The sequence below is a fragment of the Triticum urartu genome, chromosome 7 (genome assembly GCF_003073215.2).
Source record: "Triticum urartu cultivar G1812 chromosome 7, Tu2.1, whole genome shotgun sequence".
NCBI classification, from domain to species: Eukaryota; Viridiplantae; Streptophyta; class Magnoliopsida; order Poales; family Poaceae; genus Triticum; species Triticum urartu.
Window position 1 is genome coordinate 143,821,698 of NC_053028.1, and position 19,568 is coordinate 143,841,265.

Consider the following 19,568-nt stretch of genomic DNA (forward strand, 5'->3'; position numbering starts at 1 on the left):
CAAGCTCACGGGACGAAACTCCGCCGCCACGAGGCGGAACCTTGGCGGAACCAATCTAGGGCTCCGGCGGAGCTGTTCTGCCGGGGAAACTTCCCTCCGGGAGGGGGAAATCATCACCATCGTCCTCACCAACGATCCTCTCATCGGGAGGGGGTCAATCTCCATCAACATCTTCACCAGCACCATCTCATCTCAAACTCTAGTTCATCTCTTGTATCCAATCTTTGTATCCAAACCTCATATTGGTACATGTGGGTTGCTAGTAGTGTTGATTACTCCTTGTAGTTGATGCTAGTTGGTTTACTTGGTGGAAGATCATATGTTCAGATCCATTACGCATATTAATACCCCTATGATTATGAACATGAATATTATTTGTGAGTAGTTATGTTTGTTCCCGAGGACATGGGAGAAGTCTTGCTATAAGTAGTCATGTGAATTTGGTATTCGTTTGATATTTTGATGAGATGTATGTTGTCATCCCTCTAGTGGTGTCATGTGAACGTCGACTACATGACACTTCACCATTGTTTGGGCCTAGAGGGAGGCATTAGGGAGTAATAAGTAGATGATGGGTTGCTAGAGTGACAGAAGCTTAAACCCTAGTTTATGTGTTGCTTCGTAAGGGGCTGATTTGGATCCATATGCTTCATGCTATGGTTAGTGTCGGTGTTAAAACCGGCGGATCTCGGGTAGGGGGTCCCGGGGGTCCCGAACTGTGCGTCTAAGGCGGATGGTAACAGGAGGCAGGGGACACGATGTTTTACCCAGATTCGGGCCCTCTTGATGGAGGTAAAACCCTACGTCCTGCTTGATTATTCTTGATAATATGAGTAGTACAAGAGTTGATCTACCACGAGATCGAAGAGGCTAAACCCTAGAAGCTAGCCTATGGTATGATTTTATGTTGTCCTACGGACTAAAACTCTTCGGTTTACATAGACACTGGAAGGGGCTAGGGTTACACAAGGTCGGTTATAAAGGAGGAGATATACATATCCGCATTGCCTAGCTTGCCTTCCACGCCAAGTAGAGTCCCATCCGGACACGGGACGGAGTCTTCAATCTTGTGTCTTCATAGTCCAACAGTCCGGCCAAAGGATATAGTCCGGCTGTCCGGAGACCCCCTAATCCAGGACTCCCTCAGTTATGTTTACCTTAATACTTCTGTTGTAGTTGCGGATGCTTGCAATAGGGGTTAATCATAAGTGAGAAGGGGGCCGGCCCCCTTTCCTTCTTCCCCTCTTCCCTTTCCTGCCCCTCCTAGTTGGACCAGGAAAGGGAGGAACCTACTCCTAGTAGGAGTAGCATTCTCCCCCCCTGGGGCGCGCCCTATGTTGCCGGCCGCCCCCTCCACTCCTTTATATACGGGGGACGGGGGCACCCCATAGACACATAAGTTGATTTCTTAGCCGTGTGCGGTGCCCCCCTCCACAGATTTTCACCTCGGTCATATTGTCGTACTGCTTAGGCGAAGCCCTGCGTCGGTAACTTCATCATCACCGTCAACACGCCGTCGTGCTGACGAAACTTTCCCTCGGCCTCAGCTGGATATAGAGTTCGAGGGACGTCACCGAGCTGAACGTGTGCAAATCGCGGAGGTGTCGTGTGTTCGGTACTTGATCGGTTGGATCGCGAAGACGTTCGACTACATCAACCGCGTTACTCAACGCTTCCGCTTTCGGTCTACGAGGGTACGTAGACACACTCTCCCCTCTCATGCTATGCATCTCCTAGATAGTTCTTGCGTGATCGTAGGATTTTTTTTTGAAATATTGCGTTCCCCAACATAAATTGCATGGTAATATACACACAATAAGTGTGGTAACTGTTTGATCCAAGAAAAAAAGTTGTTTAAAAAACATTCTCTGATACTCATGCATAAATATCATGATACTATATACACAACAAGCTGATAACTTACTTAGCCTAGGCGTGATAAGAGCTGATAACTTACTTAGCCTAGGTGTGATAACTTTTTTGACCCGAGAAAAAGAATTGTTGAAAAACAACCCAGTACTCATGTGTAAATAGTAGGGTGATAACTTTTTTATTTTTGAGAATTTGTAACTTTGGAACGTTTATATTTTTTCAATAGATCCGAACGATCGTACAACCCCGTACGTCAGCCCAGCCCACGTCCTGATCGGGATTTATTTTTCACGCGTTGATAAAAAGTATAATGGTCTAAAATGGGACTCGGACCCACAAACCCTACAATGTAGCAACAGTGTACTAACCAACTCATCCTACCTTGATTGTTGTCCAATAAGTAGAAATATGATAGTTAATTTTTTTTCACTTTCATATGAGCCAAAAAAATATTTTTCTTCTTGTGTTTTTTTTGAATTTCTCAAGATGTCTTGTAGTCTCTCATATACCAACGGGTTGTATACCTTGCCCATGTAGCCTCGTTGTAAATATCATGCATGACAACTTCGCATGAGGGATTGTTTGGGTTGAAACATACCCCGGTAACTTCTGTGCAAATGGCATGATAATTTGTGCATCGGGACCCGATAACTTATAAATGTCATGGTAACTTCGACCGGGGGTGAAAAAAATTATTGAAACATCTCCCTGGTAATTTATGTGTAAACAACACGGTAATTTTTGCATGACAACCTTGATAACTTAGGCACAAACACCACGACAACTTTGACCTGAAGGAAAAAAGTTGTCAAAAATGTACCTCGGTAACTTTTGTATAAACATCATGGTAATAACACATCATATACATGATAACTTAGGTACAAACACCATAATAACTTGGCCCCGAGGAAAAATTATTGAAAAATATAACCTTGATGTTTCCGTGAATATCATGGTAATAGAAGCACTGCATACTTGATACTTAGGTGAACCGCAGGGAGGTGGATTTGTTGAAAAACATACTTCCTGGTACTTCGTGTGTAAATAACACGGTCTTATACACACAATAAAGTTGATAACTCACTACAAACCCCACGGTAACTTTTGACCCCGTAATAAAAGTTTGTTGAAAACATACCCTCATAACTGTGTGTAAATAACATGGTAATATACATATAACAGAGCTGATAACTTGCTTAATCCAGACGTGGTAACTTTTTGACCAGGGAAAAATGTTGTTAAAAAATACCTCTCAATAACTCATGTGTAAACAACATGATAATACACGCACATGAGAGCTCATAACTCATACAAATATCGGGGTAATTTTTTGACCAAGGGAATGAAAATTGTTGAGAAGCATACCCCGATAACTTTTGTGCAACATGATAATATACACAACAAAGTTGATAACTCACTGCAAACATAATAATCACTTTTTGACCCTGGGATAAAAGTTTATTGAAAACATACTCCCAAAGTTTCTGTGTAAATGACACGGTAATTTATGTATGACAGACGTGATAACTTACGTAACCCATATGTAGTAACTTTTGGTCTAAAAAAAGTCATCAGAACATATCAACATGAGATCTAGTTTCGAAGATCTCGTCGAGACGATTCTTTTGTGAAGACGGTTTTTCAATCGGAGCGACGGTTTGAGAATCTACAATGATATCAGTTTTTCGTCATTCAGTGCATATATGCATGTAATTAGAGTGAGGAATGCACGTGAAAGAAAAAATAATCATTCTAATGTATGCATGTATATAATTAGAATGAAGTAATGATCGTTCTTGCCTATTGCTAAAATCCGAACGGTTTGGACATTATCACAGTCCAGAGATTATATGTTACGGATAGGCACTTCCACCAATGCTGGTAAACAAGTGCAATGGAATCAAGATCTTCTTTGCCTTCGCAGAAAACCAGAAGGCGAGATCAGCAAGGACAACAGAAAACAGTCCAAACATAAATTACCAGGGAGATGTTTCAAGGAATCGTTTGCTAGTGTGGAACTGTGGATGGACTTCATCCACAAGTCAGAGAAGCAGAAATCATGCAGCGAGTCAACTCAGAACAGGTAGCCCTGCCTCCTCCTACGCGTAGCCTTTCAGTTGGAAGAACCACGAAAAAATACAAATCAACTCGCTTCCGCGTAAATGGCGTACCACCCCTTCCTCTTATGAAAAAGCAGGGCGTCCCGTTGCTTCGGAGGCTGGCATGAGCTAGCTAATGAACGTCCAGCTGAAGCCTCCCCTGCAGAAACAAGACACAGAGCAAGTGACACAAGCCGATCCCCATGTTGTTGGAGGCCCAGCAACAGAACCTGAATGGAACGATGCAGCCAGTCTCCATGGAGCTATGTCGAGCAGGTACCAGCCGAAATGCGCCTGGGAGCACGCACCAGCATGCGGCGCCTTGCACCGTCAGCTGCTGTAACATCAAATTGACCTGATCCACAGGCAGTCCGCCCATGTGTGTATATATATAAGCAGGGAGCATGGACTGTTTTCTTCAGACCTGGGAAACAGTTTTGAGTCTTTGATCAGTTGAGCAGCTTAAGAAAAATACCAGAATGGACTCCGGCGAGCAGGGTGAGACCTCCAAGGCCCCCCTCAGCAGGGGGGTCAGTAAAGGAGTGTCCATGCTGGACCTCATACTTCGCGTCATTGCGGTCATCGGCACCCTTGCGAGCGCCATTGCCATGGGGACTACCAATGAGACGCTTCCTCTGTTCACGCCGTTCATCCAGTTCAAAGCGCGATACAGCGATCTCCCGGCTCTCACGTACGTGCAGAATAATGTTTCAGTGCCTGATAGCATTACTTTCAGATAAAATAAGGTTATGATCTGATGCTCCAACTGTTTGAATTTTATCTTGACACTTGACAGGTTCTTCGTGGTGGCAAATTCTATTGTGAGCGCCTATCTCATCCTTTCGCTCCCACTGTCAATTGTGCACATAATTAGGAGCGGGGCTAAATATAGCAGGCTGGTCTTGATCATTTCGACGCGGTAAGACTATATCTTTCTCTAATTCAAAGTGTGCCAGTGCTGAACCGTTCAATTAATACCATGCCATCCTGCATGAAACTATGCATGATTACTAACCCTCGTTTCAAAAAAAAAGCATGATTACTAACCTATTATACTGAAGAAAGAGAAGCATGCACCAATAACTTTATCAGCTACTAATTAATTTCCTTGTCTTTCTTGTGAAGGCAATGCTAGCTCTGGTGACCGCAGCGTCATCTGCAGCAACAGCTATTGTCTACTTAGCACACAAGGGTAATGTCAGGGCAAACTGGCTTGCTATATGCCAGCAGTTGGATTCTTTCTGCGAGCGTACCTCTGGCTCCCTGGTTGGCTCGTTTGGAGCCATGGTTCTGCTGATACTGCTCATCTTACTCTCAGCTATGGCCCTAGCCAGGCGCTAGACCGAATTATCCATCATTTGCTCCCTGAAGTATAAGTGTGATATCCCAGCAAAAAAAAAATATATGTGTGATATGGGTGGTTCTTGTACTTGCTTCCTTCATGTGGGCCTATTCTCTTGCTACCATCTTCTATATTGTGCACCGCCTTGACGGTGTTGCTTCGTTTGTATCGGCCTTTGTACTTCTTATACAGTTTTTACAGAAATAAATGTCATGGATTGAGTACTATACTTTTCATAGTAGTTGCTGGTAATTTTCTGCATAACTAGATGAAAAAACGGAGGCAAGTCATCAGCTGGAAGCTCCATACCTGCTAGCTGCACTGATGCTGCTAACTCCAAGTGAAACCACCAGCATTTGGCTGTTTTGAATATGATTTACTCACTAGGCCTCCTTGCTAGTGGTATCTGTCTATTAGGGTGCTACTTCCTTCCACTTTCTGGTGGCCGAGCATAAAATGACAGGCTGAGCATGGACACAATCCACACGTTCATCGAATTTCACTGTAGGATATCCACACATCACAATGCTGAAAGACAGGAAGTTTTATGGTCAACCTGGGCAAAACCAGCAGCCTTTCTTATCCCCCTTTCATCCATTGATCCCCGCAATGTCTCCACTCCAAACCATTCATCACATGACGCGTAAATGCCAGAGAGCAGCACATAATCTCCGCTTGCATCTTCATTCATTTTTAGAAGCCTCTCCCTGGCAAGTTTGCCAAGGCTGCATTCCCGTGGTCTTGCAGGCACCAAGCAGAGTCCTCCATATGACTGCACTAGGTTCACACCTCATGCTGCTCAGAATTGCAAATGCTTCATCCAGTAAGCCTGCACGGCCAAGCATATCCACTATGCAACTGTAGTGCTTTGCATTTTGCTCGATCTTGTACCTGTCTTTCATCAAAGAGAAATATCTCTGACCATCTTCAACTAATCCGGCATGACTGCATGCACCGAGAACACAGAGGAAAGAAATAGCATTTGGGCACATTCCTTCTTGAAGCATTTTATTGAAGAAGTGGATGGACTGTTCTGCTTGCCCATGGAAGGCCAGCCCGCCGATGATTGAGTTCCATGTCCAAACATCCCTCTCCTTCGTCCTGCTAAAGACTTCCAATGCAGCCTGCAGATCTCCGCACTTTGCATACATTGATACCAATGCATTTCCAAGAACAATACTTGTACATGGTCTACCTTCCAAGTGTAATGAATGTATCATCCTCCCTGTGTCAAGCGACCCTAAGTTCGCACAACAGGAAAGCAAGCTAACAATAGTGGCCTCATCAGGCATCCAGCCAGCACACTTCATTTCATCAAGCACATCCAGTGCTTCCTTCAGCATCCCCTTCGCGGCGTACCCAGTGATAATCGTGTTCCACGAAACCACATCTGTCTCTGGCGCACGGTCAATCAGCTCCCTCGCCTTCTCCATCTCCCCATGCTTAGCATACGCTGCCACCATCACATTCCAACACACCAAGTCTTTGTGCCGACAATCATCAAACAGTTGGCGTGCAATGCCCAAGTCACCTCTAGCGGCATGCCCCGCTATGACAGCCGACCACGCCACGACATCCCCCTCGCCGGCCTCATCAAGAAGCGCGCTGGCCACCTGCAAATCCCCGCACTTGGCGTGCATGTTGATGACCGCATTCCTCACGAACGCGTCACTCAAGAAGCCCAGCTTCAGGACGACGCCGTGGACCTGGTACCCGGCGCAGGAACCCGGCAAGCCAGCGCTGGCCCGGAGGAGGTAGCAGAACGTGAAGGCGTCGGGCCTCAGGCTCGCCGCCCCGATGCGTCGGTACAAAACGAAGGCCGCGGCGGGCGCGCCGCCGTGCGCGTAGCCGCGGACCATGACGTTGTGCATGAAGAGGTCCGGGTGGGGGATTCCGTCAAACACTTTGCGGGCGTAGCCCATCGTGCCGCGGAACGAGGCGACGCAGGCCAGCAGCAGGTCCCTGTCAGATCCCAGCTAGGATCAGAGATATAGAACAAAGAAATAGCACCAATTGGAACTGAATTTAACTCCCAATCACGGAGACCCAGCTATGAGTTTGGGATTTCTAAGGTAGTACTAGATAAGCTAGGGTTTGGTAGTTTGGAGATACAATCATTGATGCCTTTCTAGGCGCTTATAAGGCTGTCCGCCCATGCGGTGAAAAGAGAAAGAGACAGCGAGCAGTACAGTTCATGTAAAAGTAACAGGCGACGGTGAAACAGAGCTTTAGTCCATCTAGGCCCTCCATCTTGAGTGCTTCGCTATCAGCCGTTGGATTGTCCTCTGCTTATAACTGAACCAGTATGTTGTTGGACTGAATCTTGTGCTCAAGGTGCAGATAACTTCAGGTAGCTGACAATGCCCCCTTCTGAAACTATACTTGTCCTCAAGTGTATTTTTCTGGGAACCAGCTCTTTAGCGTGCTGGCAAAGAACTCCGGGAAAACTTGTTTGATGAAGTTGGCGTCCTCCCAGGTCGCTTCCTCAGGTTTCAAGTTCTCCCAGTCGATAAGCCATTGGGTCACCAGTACCCCATTCCTGGGTAATGAGCGGGTTTCTAGCACGGCCAGCGGCTCTGTTTTGATCCTGCCGTGGCTGTCCACCAGAGGCAGTTCTTTGCTGGGAATAGCATGCGTCCCCAAGTGCTTCTTTAGCTGGCTTACATGAAACACCGGGTGTATGCCAATGTGGTCTGGGAGTTGTAGTTTGTACGCGACATGGCCAATCTTTTGTAGAATTCTGTAAGGTCCGTAGTATTTTGTTGTCAGTTTCATGGACTACCTCAGACCAAATGCTGCCATCCGATAGGGCTGCATTCGCAAATATACCATGTCTCCGACCTCAAAGGTTGTTTCGAGTCGTTTCTTGTCGGCATACTTTTTCATTCTTGCCTGTGCTTGAGCTAAGTGCTCCTTCAGAGTGGAGAGCATTTGTTTTTTCTCTGTCAGGAAGTCCTTCGCATCTGCATCTTCAGGACCAGGCACTGCGACCTCACTTATCATTGGTGGTGGGTAGCTATACAGAGCTTGGAAGGGTGTGAATTTTGTAGCTGTGTGGTATGTGGTGTTGTACCACCATTCTGCCAATGGTAGCCATGAACACCATTTCTTGGGTTCCTGGAAGATCATGCATCTCAAATAAGATTCTAAGCATTGATTCACACGTTCCATTTGCCCGTCACTTTGAGGATGGTATGCAGTGCTAAGTCTGAGTTTCACTTTCATAGCCTTGAATATCCCCTGCCACATGTTGCTTGTAAAGATGCGATCTCGGTCTGTGACAATGCTTATTGGAGGTCCGTGTAATTTGAAAACATTGTCCATGAAGGCCTGAGCAACAGTATGTACTGTGTATGGGTGAGGAAGGGGAATGAAGTGAGCATACTTCGTGAATCGGTCCACTACCACAAGAATTACCTCCTTCCCATTGGATTTAGGCAAACCCTCGATGAAATCCATTGTAAGGTGTGTCCAAGCCATCTCGGGAAGGGGAAGGGGATCTAGCAAGCCTGGATAATGGCAATGTTCAGCCTTGGCTCTCTGGCACACAGGGCATTCAGAGATGAATTTTTGTACATCTTTCTTGAGACCAGGCCAATGGAACAATCGTTTAATTCTCTGGTAATTGGCTACCATGCCCGAGTGTCCCCCTATAGCAGATGAGTGCAGGGATTCAATGAGTTGCTGCTTGAGATCTGGATCATTGCCAATATGTATTCTTCCCTTGTATCTTAAGACTCCGGCGGCTAGAGTATAATCTTTTTCAGAGGTTGGGGTAATGAGAAGTTTCTGAAGTAGCTCCTGGCAGTGAGGATCTTGCTGGTAGCTTTGTTCTACAGACTCAATCCAGGTGGGAGTCACTATGCTGGTGGCCATTACCATATGCTCTTGTCTACTCAGAGCATCTGCCACTTTGTTATCAGCCCCTTTCTTGTAATCGATCTTGTAATTGAAGTCCAGAAGTTTCAATAGTAGTTTTTGTTGGATTCCTTCAGAGACCTTTTGATCAGTCATGAATTTCAAACTTTTTTGGTCCGTTTTTATATGCAGTTCATTTCCAATAAGATAATGCCTCCACTTTTTAAGTGCCTCCAGAATTGCCAAAGCTTCTTTTTCGTATGTTGACAATGCAGCAGATCTGGGCCCAAGTGTCTTACTGAAGAATGCTAGGGGTCTGCCTTGCTGCATTAGAACTGCACCTAGACCTATGCCACTTGCATCCGTCTCCATTTGAAATGGGAGGGAGAAATTGGGTAGGGCTAGCACTGGGGCAGTGGTGAGGCTCTGCTTGAGTTTGTTGAAAGCTACTGTTTGCTGCTCCGTCCATTGGAAAGCCTCTTTTTTAGCATATCATGAAGAGGCCTACAGATCAGTCCATAGTTTTGCACAAACCTCCTATAGTACCTTGTTAATCCTAAGAAACTTCTGAGTTGACTGGTGTTCTTGGGTACATGCCACTGAGTAACTGCCTCTATCTTATGGGGATCATTTTGGACTCCATTGCCGGTGATTATGTGGCCGAGGTACTCCACTTGAGGTGCAGCAAATATGCATTTACTCATCTTGGCAAATAGTTGTTCCTCCCTTAAGGTTTGTAGCACTTCCTGGAGGTGTGCTAAGTGTGCAGCAAGGGTCTTGCTATAGACCAAGATGTCATCGAAGAATACCAAGATATATTTTCTGAGGTACTTTTTAAACACTTTATTCATTAGGGCCTGGAAGGTGGCTGGGGCATTAGTTAGGCCAAAGGGCATAACAAGGAATTCATAGTGGCCCAGATAGGTTGTGAAAGCTGTCTTGTGGATATCTTCCTTCTTCATTCTCACTTGGTGATATCCTGCTCTCAAGTCCAGTTTTGTGAAATATTGTGCCCCTTGAAGCTCATCAAACAAATCCTCAATGACAGGTATGGGAAATTTGTTCTTGATTGTTTGTGTGTTGAGCTTCCTATAGTCAATGCATAGCCTCCAGGTACCATCTTTCTTCTTCACCAGAATACCAGGGGCAGCATAGGGACTCTCACTAGGTCTGATAATGGAGGCATCCAACAGTTCTTTTATTTGCTTTTCCATCTCGGCTTTTTGCATATGAGGTACTCTGTAGGGTCTGGCCATAGGTGGTTCGGAGCCCTCCTTGAGGGGTATTGCGTGGTCATGTTCTCTCATAGGGGGCATGCCCTTGGGTTCCTCAAATACATCCTTATACTCTGTCAGTACGTCCTCTATTTCCACACATGGTTGTTGTGTTTGTTGCTTGTTGGGAGACAATGGAAAGAGGCAATAACCAGTCACTCCAGTGTTAGAGAGTTTCTGCATTCTGTGTAGAGAGATGAGTGGTACAGTGCCCTTTCTGTTGTTGTCCTTGAGTGTCACCCTGTGTTTTCCATCCAACTTTACTTGCATCTTCCTGGTGATGAAATCCATGGTTATTGGGCTGTGTTTTTCCAATCAGTCACACCCTAGGATGATGTCAAAACCCTTGAGTGGAAGTACTTTAAATGAGTTGCTGAATTTGTGGCACTGGATTGTATATGGTGTGTCCATTGTGTGTGATCCAGACTGAAGGGTGCCCCCTCCTGCTACTAGGACCGTTTCCATAGGGTTGCTGACAGTAGTACATGTGGTTTTGGCAATGAACTGCATGTCTATGAATGTGTGTGAGCTGCCAGAGTCGACCAATGCTATACCACACTTGCCCCCTATGCTAATTTGCAGAGTGAATGTTTTAGCAGGGGGTTTCTTTCCTACGGCTTGGAGGGAAATTTGCATGCACTGCTCCTCTTCCGTGGGAGTAGTAGCAGGTGATGCATTTCCTTCAGTTTGTGTTTGCTCTTGGAGTGGATCTTCAGTCACTTGTTCTTGGTCAGTGGTTCCTTCTGCAGCCATCATGTTCAGTGTCTTATATTGGGCACACTTGTGGCCAAAAACCCACTTCCCTCCACAGTACCTGCAAGTACCAGGTTCTCTGTAAGGTCTGTCAGTTTTGACAGTGCCTTTAGTGTCTCCTTCTTTTCTGGTAGAGTTGTTATCATTCCACTTTGGTTTGGTTGGTGGCTGAGATGCGGAGTGGTTCTTGGAATAGCTACCAGATGCGTAGTTTTTCTTCTGTGCTTGTTGAGCTTGTGCGCCTAGCTCCATATCTCTAGCTGTCTCTACAGCAGTATATAGTGAGGTTGGTTTGAATGGTTTTAGGAAGTGTTTGATCTCAGGTTGGAGTCCATTAATGAAGCACTTCACATAGTAGCTATCAGCTACTCCAGGGTTTTCTCTCTTGTAAGATACCATCTTTTCCTCAAATCTGTCGATATATTCAGCTACTGAACTCTGACCATGCTTTAGTGAATGGAAGTTCTCTAGAACCTCATATGAGCTGTCCTCCGAAAATCTTTTCAGCAGAGCAGAACAGAAATTGTCCCAGTCCAAATTTTCCTCGAGTACCCCTGAGTTTCTGAGCCAAGTATCTGCTTTCCCTGTTAGGTGCATTTGGGCATAGTCACATTTAGCTTCTTCAGGCACATGGACCATGGAGAAGAACTTCTTGGTAGTCCTGATCCATTCCATTGGATTGGTCCCATCAAACTTGGGGAAGTCAAATTTGGGGGCTCGGGCAATGTATCTGTAGAATTGGGCATCTCTATCTTGGCCTCTGCCATACTCAAATGCAGGAGCTTGTCTTGGAGTGCCATATCCCTGCTGCTGTAATTGTTGCCCAGCAGCTAGTGTAGTGGGAAAATGTTGTCCAGTAACTGCTGCAGTGGGAAGGACCGGCCTTTGTTGGACTCCTTGTTGATACTGTATGGCTTGATATTCTGGAGGGTGATGATGATAATACTCTTGATGTGCTTGCTCAGGTTGGCATTGGTAGTTGTATTGTGGGGGTTGGGGTTGTGGTCTGGGTTGATAGTAATTGGGTTGCTGTTGTTGGTAGCTCCAGAATGTATGTGGGTCTGGATAACCTTGGTATTGGGAAGGGCCTCCCATGTCTGTATATGTGTGTTGGTCAATCTGGACCTGCTGATTGTAAGTATGCATCGAGTCTTCTTGGTAATCTGGCTGAATGGGTTGGGCTGGCATACTTCCCTGCCCATGGCGCCTCCAGACTGGTGTGCCACGATCAAGGAGCGGCGATCGTCTGCCAGTAGATGGATCGATGTGTCCTTGCTATGGAATCTGTTGGAGAGGAGGTTGGGGAGGTGGTGATTGTTGCTGTTGGAGAGGAGGTTGGGGAGGCGGTGGTTGTTGCTGTGGCGCGCCGCTGGTCGCCGTCTCCGCCCTCCCCTTGAGTTGTTCGTCCATCAGGGTCATCAGCTCCTCCAGGCGCGTCAGCTGCGTCTTGAGGCCGGCGACCTCGGTGTGGATGCCTTCGACCTCTGTGTTGATGTGGTCAACCTTGCCGTCCAGTTCTTCCATGTCGAGTTTGAGGGTCGCCACCTCCGCGGTGTCAGCCTTGTCGTCTCCCTTCACTTCACCATCTGGATCAAGATGCAACTTCCGGAATTTTACCACAAGGACAAGCCTTGGAACCCTCGTTGGATCTCGAGCCCTGCCGCCACCGGAGCTCCGCGCCGCCGCTCGTGCACCAATAGGCCTGGGTCACGGGATTTTACCACCGGGAGTAGGGATCTCACCGGCAACCGCACCTCAGCTGCCCACCTGCACGCGAACTGTCTACCGCCGCCAGCGCCGCCAGAATCCTCTCCGCCGCCTCGCTGCCAAGGATCTACTGCTACTGATACCAATTGTCAGATCCCAGCTAGGATCAGAGATACAGAACAAAGAAATAGCACCAATTGGAACTGAATTTAACTCCCAATCACGGAGACCCAGCTATGAGTTTGGGATTTCTAAGGTAGTACTAGATAAGCTAGGGTTTGGTAGTTTGGAGATACAATCATTGATGCCTTCCTCGACGCACGCAGGCGCTTATAAGGCTGTCCGCCCACGCGGTGAAAAGAGAAAGAGACAGCGAGCAGTACAGTTCATGTAAAAGTAACAGGCGACGGTGAAACAGAGCTTTAGTCCATCTAGGCCCTCCATCTTGAGTGCTTCGCTGTCAGCCGTTGGATTGTCCTCTGCTTATAACTGAACCAGTATGCTGTTGGACTGAATCTTGTGCTCAAGGTGCAGATAACTTCAGGTAGCTGACAGTCCCGCAGGGGCTGGGGGCGCGAAGCGACGCCCTGGATGACCAGGTTCCCATGGATTTGCTTCAAGGAGCACGGGCTTAGACGCGCGGAGCCTTTCCGGATCATGCACCGCTCAAGTCAGCCCTCCTATCGGCGCCGCGCGTCCGCGTCCAGGCCACTCGCTGGCGGCGCTGGAGGGCTCGCCGGAGCCGTCTCTGGCGTGCGTTGGGCCGTGCGCCAGGAGGCACAATGACCCGAAGCTCCTGCTGGCTGGTTGGCTACTTGGCTTGCTCTGGAACGAGCGCTCGCATCGCTGGCGTGCTGCCGCCGCTATAGTTGTTGACTGTAGCTGTGGATTAGGTGCTGCTGCAGACCTGCAGTACGATGGGTTTAGTTGCTGGATGCTAGTACTCCCTCCATTCCACAATGTAGTGTTTCCTCTATTCACGCGCTTTAATTTTGACCATGAATTTAACTACCAAGACCGATTGCGGCAGGAGCAAAAATTATATCAGTGAATTCGTATTCGAAAGAAGTTTTCAATTATATAATTTTCTCTCTCGCCGCAATTGGTCTCGTTGGTTAAATTTATGGTCAAAGTTGAACCTCGAGAAGCGCGGGCGCACTATATTTTGGAATGGAGGGAGTAGTATTTTGGAAGCAATGTGGATGCTTTGTTGGTGATGGGAGGTCAGGCGACCTGTTGTCAGGACCCAAGGTTATACTCTCTCCATTCCAAAATATAGTGCGCCTGTGCTTCCCGATGTCCAACTTTGACTATAAATTTAACCAATGAGACCAACTGTGGCGGGAGAAAAAACTATATAATTGAAAACTTCTTTCGAAAACGAATTCACTAATATAATTTTTGCTCCCGCCGCAATCGGTCTTGGTAGTTAAATTTATGGTCAAAGTTGAAGCACGTGGATAGAGAAAGCACTGCATTGTGGAATGGAGGGAGTATCTACAACCTGGCAACACCTGACAGCAAAGTTCGGTTAATTTGAATTGTCACTTCTGGCGCGCGAAGACAGCTGAGCCGTCCATCCCGGATCTAACATCTCCTCTTCACCCGTACCGCTTCGCTGGGTTATGATGAAACTGGCGTCGTGGATCGCGCATCGGACGGTCCCCCGACCTTGAAGTGTCGTTGTTTACTTTCCGACAAAAGGCTATCAACCCCAACTGCTCTGTATCCATTTTTCCTCTTTATTTTCTTGGTTTGTAAGGCTATAAAGCCAGAGTTTGGAGACGCGAGAACCATCTCTCAGTTTTTAGGGTTTCCCCCTTCTACATCGCCAGTGTTCATGGCCAGGTAGGTTCATCTATAAGGAGCTAGAACTCCCAAATCTTTCCTCTGAAAGTGAATGAAATCGCTAAGTTCAGGCATAGTTCTCTGAAAGTGGTTCTTTAGACCACCTTGGGTCTGACAAGTGGTAATCAGAGCAAGGTTCTTATCCTTGGCGGCACAAGATCTGGTGCCGAGGTGGGGTTGGAGGAGCCGTAAAATCCTCCACTTCTCACCGGTGACGTTGGGCGGCGGTGGATCCCCGGCGGCGGTGAGAAATTCGGTACAGGTTTGGGTGCGGGAAGAGGTTGCAGGAACACACCGTCTCTGTGGTAAAATCCCTCCCAGATCCGGTGTACTTCCTATGGTGCGGCGTTGGTGGCGGTGCAAGCGATGGCAGGATCGAAGGCCAAGGCCGGGTTGCAGCTCAAGCTATGGTAACATTCCTTCCTTCGCTGGCTGATCACACTCAGAGAGGTTACTCGGCTCCCTACTAGTTGTAAAAACCCTCCCTTATGTTCCTTCATCCAAGTATGACTGACCATACGAGTTCTTCTTCCATTGAGAACCCGGAGCTGCAACTTTGCAATTGCATGTAAAAACCCTGCAGCAAAACAGAGAGACGGACAGATGAGACTTTGAAGATTTCAGAGAACATGTCGCCAACAACTTTCAGTATTTGAAAAAAACATTGGGGAGGTTACATGGCTCATTGAACAACTTCATTGCTGGGTTACCAAAGCCTAGAGAAACCCCTCCAAGTCCGCAAGATGTTGCACAGGGCAGTGGCCAACAGCAAACACCTCAGGGTCCATCCCATGCACCAGCTATGGTCCTCCAAACTCCTCCAACTGTTGGATCTGCAATGTTAGTGGAGAAGAACACTGACAAAGAGCTTAACTTGGATGGCAGCAACAAAGTCCCATATAGACATCCACACTTTGCTGCAAACAAAAACCTTGTTCCTGAAACAAATACAGTGAGATTATTTTTGTTCCATACTATCCCACATGGACCAGGTTCTACTATTCAGATGCACATATTCCTCCTTGCAGGGATTCATTTTTGGGGAATGATTTTTGGGATCGTAAATAATTCAATATTGAAGCGAGGTTTTCTTACTAGCTGAAAAGGTCACATATACCTATGTAATCTGGTTCAATACGAGTAGTGTATATTGCTGGAGTATCATTGTTTATTAGCCTTTGTTCACATCTGACGGTGTCAGCTGGAATATGATTTTTTTTGCCTACACAGTGTGTCCTGCTATGTTTTTTCATTATTTTCTTGGATAGAAAAATGGTCATGGTGCACCTGGTGGACAATATGGACATCCGAATGGATGAAGTTAGATAACAGTTACTTCAAGGTAATCGCTTGTTGAATACCGCACATGCCTGGATAGTTCATCTGATTATGTTAGGTCTGAGCTGGTGGTACTCATACTTTAGGAGATAAGTGAAAAGAGATCAGGATCTTCTGTGCTTGTCTACAGGTGCTACATTATTTGACGACCCAATCTGTACTATAAATTAGGTGACAACATGAAATATTCTGGATCAAGAAAGAAGAATTACAAATTGTTGCTTATTCAAAAGTTCTTTGTTTTGATATTAGTTGTAAATTCTATTGCAAGTTCCTTACTTATATGTGCATGATCGTCAGCAATTAGAGAAAAAGAGATGAAAGGGTCGCTTCTCAATCTGGCACCGCACAAATTTCTTCTCGGAAGGCGTCACCGGGCGGTGCCCCAACCCCTAGTAGCACATCAATTGTTCTCTTAGCCGTGTGTGGTGCCCCCCTCCACAGTTTACTCCTCCGGTCATAGCGACGTAGTGCTTAGGCGAAGCCCTGCGCGGATCACATCACCATCACTGTCACCATGCCGTCATACTGACAAAACTCTCCCTCGACCCTCTGCTGGATCAAGAGTTCGAGGGACGTCACAGAGCTGAACGTGTGCTGAACTCGGAGGTGTCGTATGTTCGGTGCTAGATCTGTTGGATCATGAAGACGTTCGACTACATCAACCGCGTTAACCTAACGCTTCCGCTTTCAGTCTATGAGGGTACGTGGACACACTCTCCCCTTCTCGTTGATATGCATATCCTACATAGATCTTGCGTGATCGTAGGAAATTTTTGAAATTGCATGCTACGTTCCCCAACAAGAGCATGCATAAAAAATTTCGGTGCCTGATCAACACAGTTTTTTGCATCTTCAGTGTCAGCTTCTTCAATTTCTTCAGAACTAGCAGTGTAGTAAACCAGCTCAACATCATCTGGACAATGCTCTTGTAGAGCCTGTATTTGAGCTTGATTAGCCACCTTGCAAACTTTTTTGTGTCCTGGGAACCAGGGTTCCTTGCACTTGTAACAGATGCCCTTTAACCTAGCTTGCTCGATAATAGTAGCAGTATTGTTTGTAGCTGGTTTACCAGGGTCAAACTGAACTTGTCTTCTGAGTGGAGGTTGCATTTATTGAGGAAATTGTTTCCTAGGGGGTTGTGCTTGTTCCATTCTTCTAGCTAGCCAGATAGCTTTCTGCAAATCTTGAGGTTCATGACATTGGGCATAATGTTGAATGTTGTCGTGTAAGCCAGAGATAAAGCTGGTTTTGTAGTAATCTTGAGGAAGAGCGGGATTGTCTCTTCTCATCAAATTCATAGCTTGCTCAAATTTGAGTATATACTCATTGACAAATCATGTTTGAGTGAGTGCATGAAATGATCTCACATTATCACAGACAAATGTCTCTGCAAATCTGTCACCCAGGAGCCTACAGAATTTATACCAAGGCAGGGTGTTAGCAACAATTCCAGTTCCTCTCCACCATTCAATTGCAGGGCCTTTCAGGTAAGTTACTACAATTTCTGTTTTCTGCTCCAGTGGTGTTCTAGCAGCCTCAAAATACATCTCAATAGTTTGTATCCAAGAGTCAGTTCCACTGCCATCAAATTCAGGGATGTTGTATTTAGCTGGTTTAACTATTGCAAGTGGCCTTCTGTTATCTTGCACCTGATCTCTCTGCAAAACAAAAATTTCCATTGAAGATGAACCATCTGTATTAATTGAAAGTAACATGACACAAACCCATATATGATACAAACCTATTAATCTTCTTGAGCTCGTCCTCCTCGCCCTTCATCCAATTATGCAGCCCTATAGCAGCAACTTAGTTGCTTCCACAAATCAAAGTGGTTGAATAATTCAGTGCTAGCACAAAAAGTACACCAAGAAGTTATCAGATAACCAATTTAAATCTACAAAAAGGATTACAAAGTAGGAACATGAGGTGTTGGTGGCTCACCTGCTTGATGCCGATGAAGGACATGTTGGACAAGGTAAAGGACAGTTAGCGTCAACACCCATGGGACAATTGTCTTCACCTGCAAGAGAGAATATAGTGGCATGGCGACCAGCACAGCATGAGAAAACCATCCTGATCTTTTAATTCTGCGGATTAAATAAGTAAATGTTGCCTAATTCCTTCACAAAAGATGGTGTCGAGCTTACGTAGTCTACAAAAACTGATATAGCAATTTTCACTTCATAATAGTTTGGTTTACCGGACAACCACATCTAAGCCATTTATTCATCAGCATCAAAGAGTAATCAATTAACACAAAAGTCACAATTTCTCAAGGCCTGCTTTGAAGGGTAGAAAGTTCAGGTCCAACAAGATTGTCTTGTGCTTCACTCCAATTCAAATTATCCAATCCAGCACCACCTTGCTAATGACCAAAATATTGCTGATTATCCATAAAAAACTGCAATAATAGACATACATATATACATGAGGAGCAATAGAAGAGCAAGTAAAAATAGTAGCAGCAGCAGTACGCATCTTGGACTCACATATCTAGCAAAAATAACGACACGAACAGCACATCGATCAAAATAGAAACAACACACATCTTTCTTTGTATATGCTAACTAAGCTCCTCAGTGGCAGGGTTTCCAAGCACGGAGGGACATCTATTTTTTCTATCTGAATCTGATATCATGGAGGAAAAGCATAGGTTTGTTTGTGCTGAAACTCAAAACAGAAAATATTCATTGGTTTCCAGGATCTAACCCTCTAAAAAAGTTCATGCATCATAAACAACATTTGACTATTTGTTTATCAAACAACGTTAGCTAACCAACAAAAAGATATGTCTTGAAGATACAATGTTCACAACATGATGCAACTTCCCTCCTATAGCCGCTGCCAATAAAAACAAAATTATTTTATATTCAAAGCTTGTTAATGCCCCATTAAACTCAAATTTGCATCAGGGTGAGACACGTTAGACCTTCTATCTTCAACAAAGCCAAAAGCTTCTTCCTTGTTGTACATAATCACACCAAACATCAGTTTTCAAAAATTCACACCACAACCTCAATTTTGCTTCTTGAGTCAAAGGATGAGTCAACATTTTCCTGTAAAATAGCTTATAATCCCTATAAGGTAGTTAATGATCTAGATTGTGGGGAAAAAACTCATATATACGCTCTTTTAGTATTTTATCGGTGTTAAAATTACAGTCAAAAGTGAACACAACCCCAAATGAAAAAGAAAGGCTGAAATTGGCACACCCAAAGAGTGGTTTGTGTTTCACCAGAAATTTATTGAAAACGAACATGATTTGCACAGTTTGTGCCCCATGGCACAAACAAGTTAGTCACAAATAGATAGCCTAAATCAACAAGATGCTCGTGTAAATGCACGTGCATTGATACAGGCGACAAGATATGTGAAACAAATAGATGATTCAAACAAAAATTTCACATCGTGGATCTTTTATTTAACACAATCAGGTTTTAGCAATTTCATGGATGAACTAATGCTCTGAGCTCA

The 19,568-nt window shown here is 45.5% G+C and overlaps 2 protein-coding genes across 2 annotated transcripts; one reads left to right on the forward strand and one right to left on the reverse strand.

Moving 5' to 3' along the window:
• The first annotated feature begins 4,450 nt into the window (after positions 1 to 4,450).
• On the forward strand, positions 4,451 to 5,312 carry LOC125518572 (casparian strip membrane protein 2). Its single transcript, XM_048683389.1, has 3 exons — positions 4,451 to 4,662; positions 4,768 to 4,870; positions 5,064 to 5,312. The coding sequence occupies exons 1-3, from the start codon at positions 4,451 to 4,453 to the stop codon at positions 5,310 to 5,312; spliced, it is 564 nt and encodes a 187-aa protein (XP_048539346.1).
• LOC125525174 (pentatricopeptide repeat-containing protein At5g15300-like) lies at positions 4,707 to 7,404 on the reverse strand. Its single transcript, XM_048690190.1, has 2 exons — positions 5,623 to 7,404; positions 4,707 to 5,336 (listed from the first exon to the last, which is right to left on the reverse strand). Exon 1 carries the CDS (start codon positions 7,233 to 7,235, stop codon positions 5,997 to 5,999), a length of 1,239 nt encoding a protein of 412 aa, XP_048546147.1. The 5' UTR covers positions 7,236 to 7,404; the 3' UTR covers positions 4,707 to 5,336; positions 5,623 to 5,996.
• Positions 7,405 to 19,568: the final 12,164 nt, after the last annotated feature.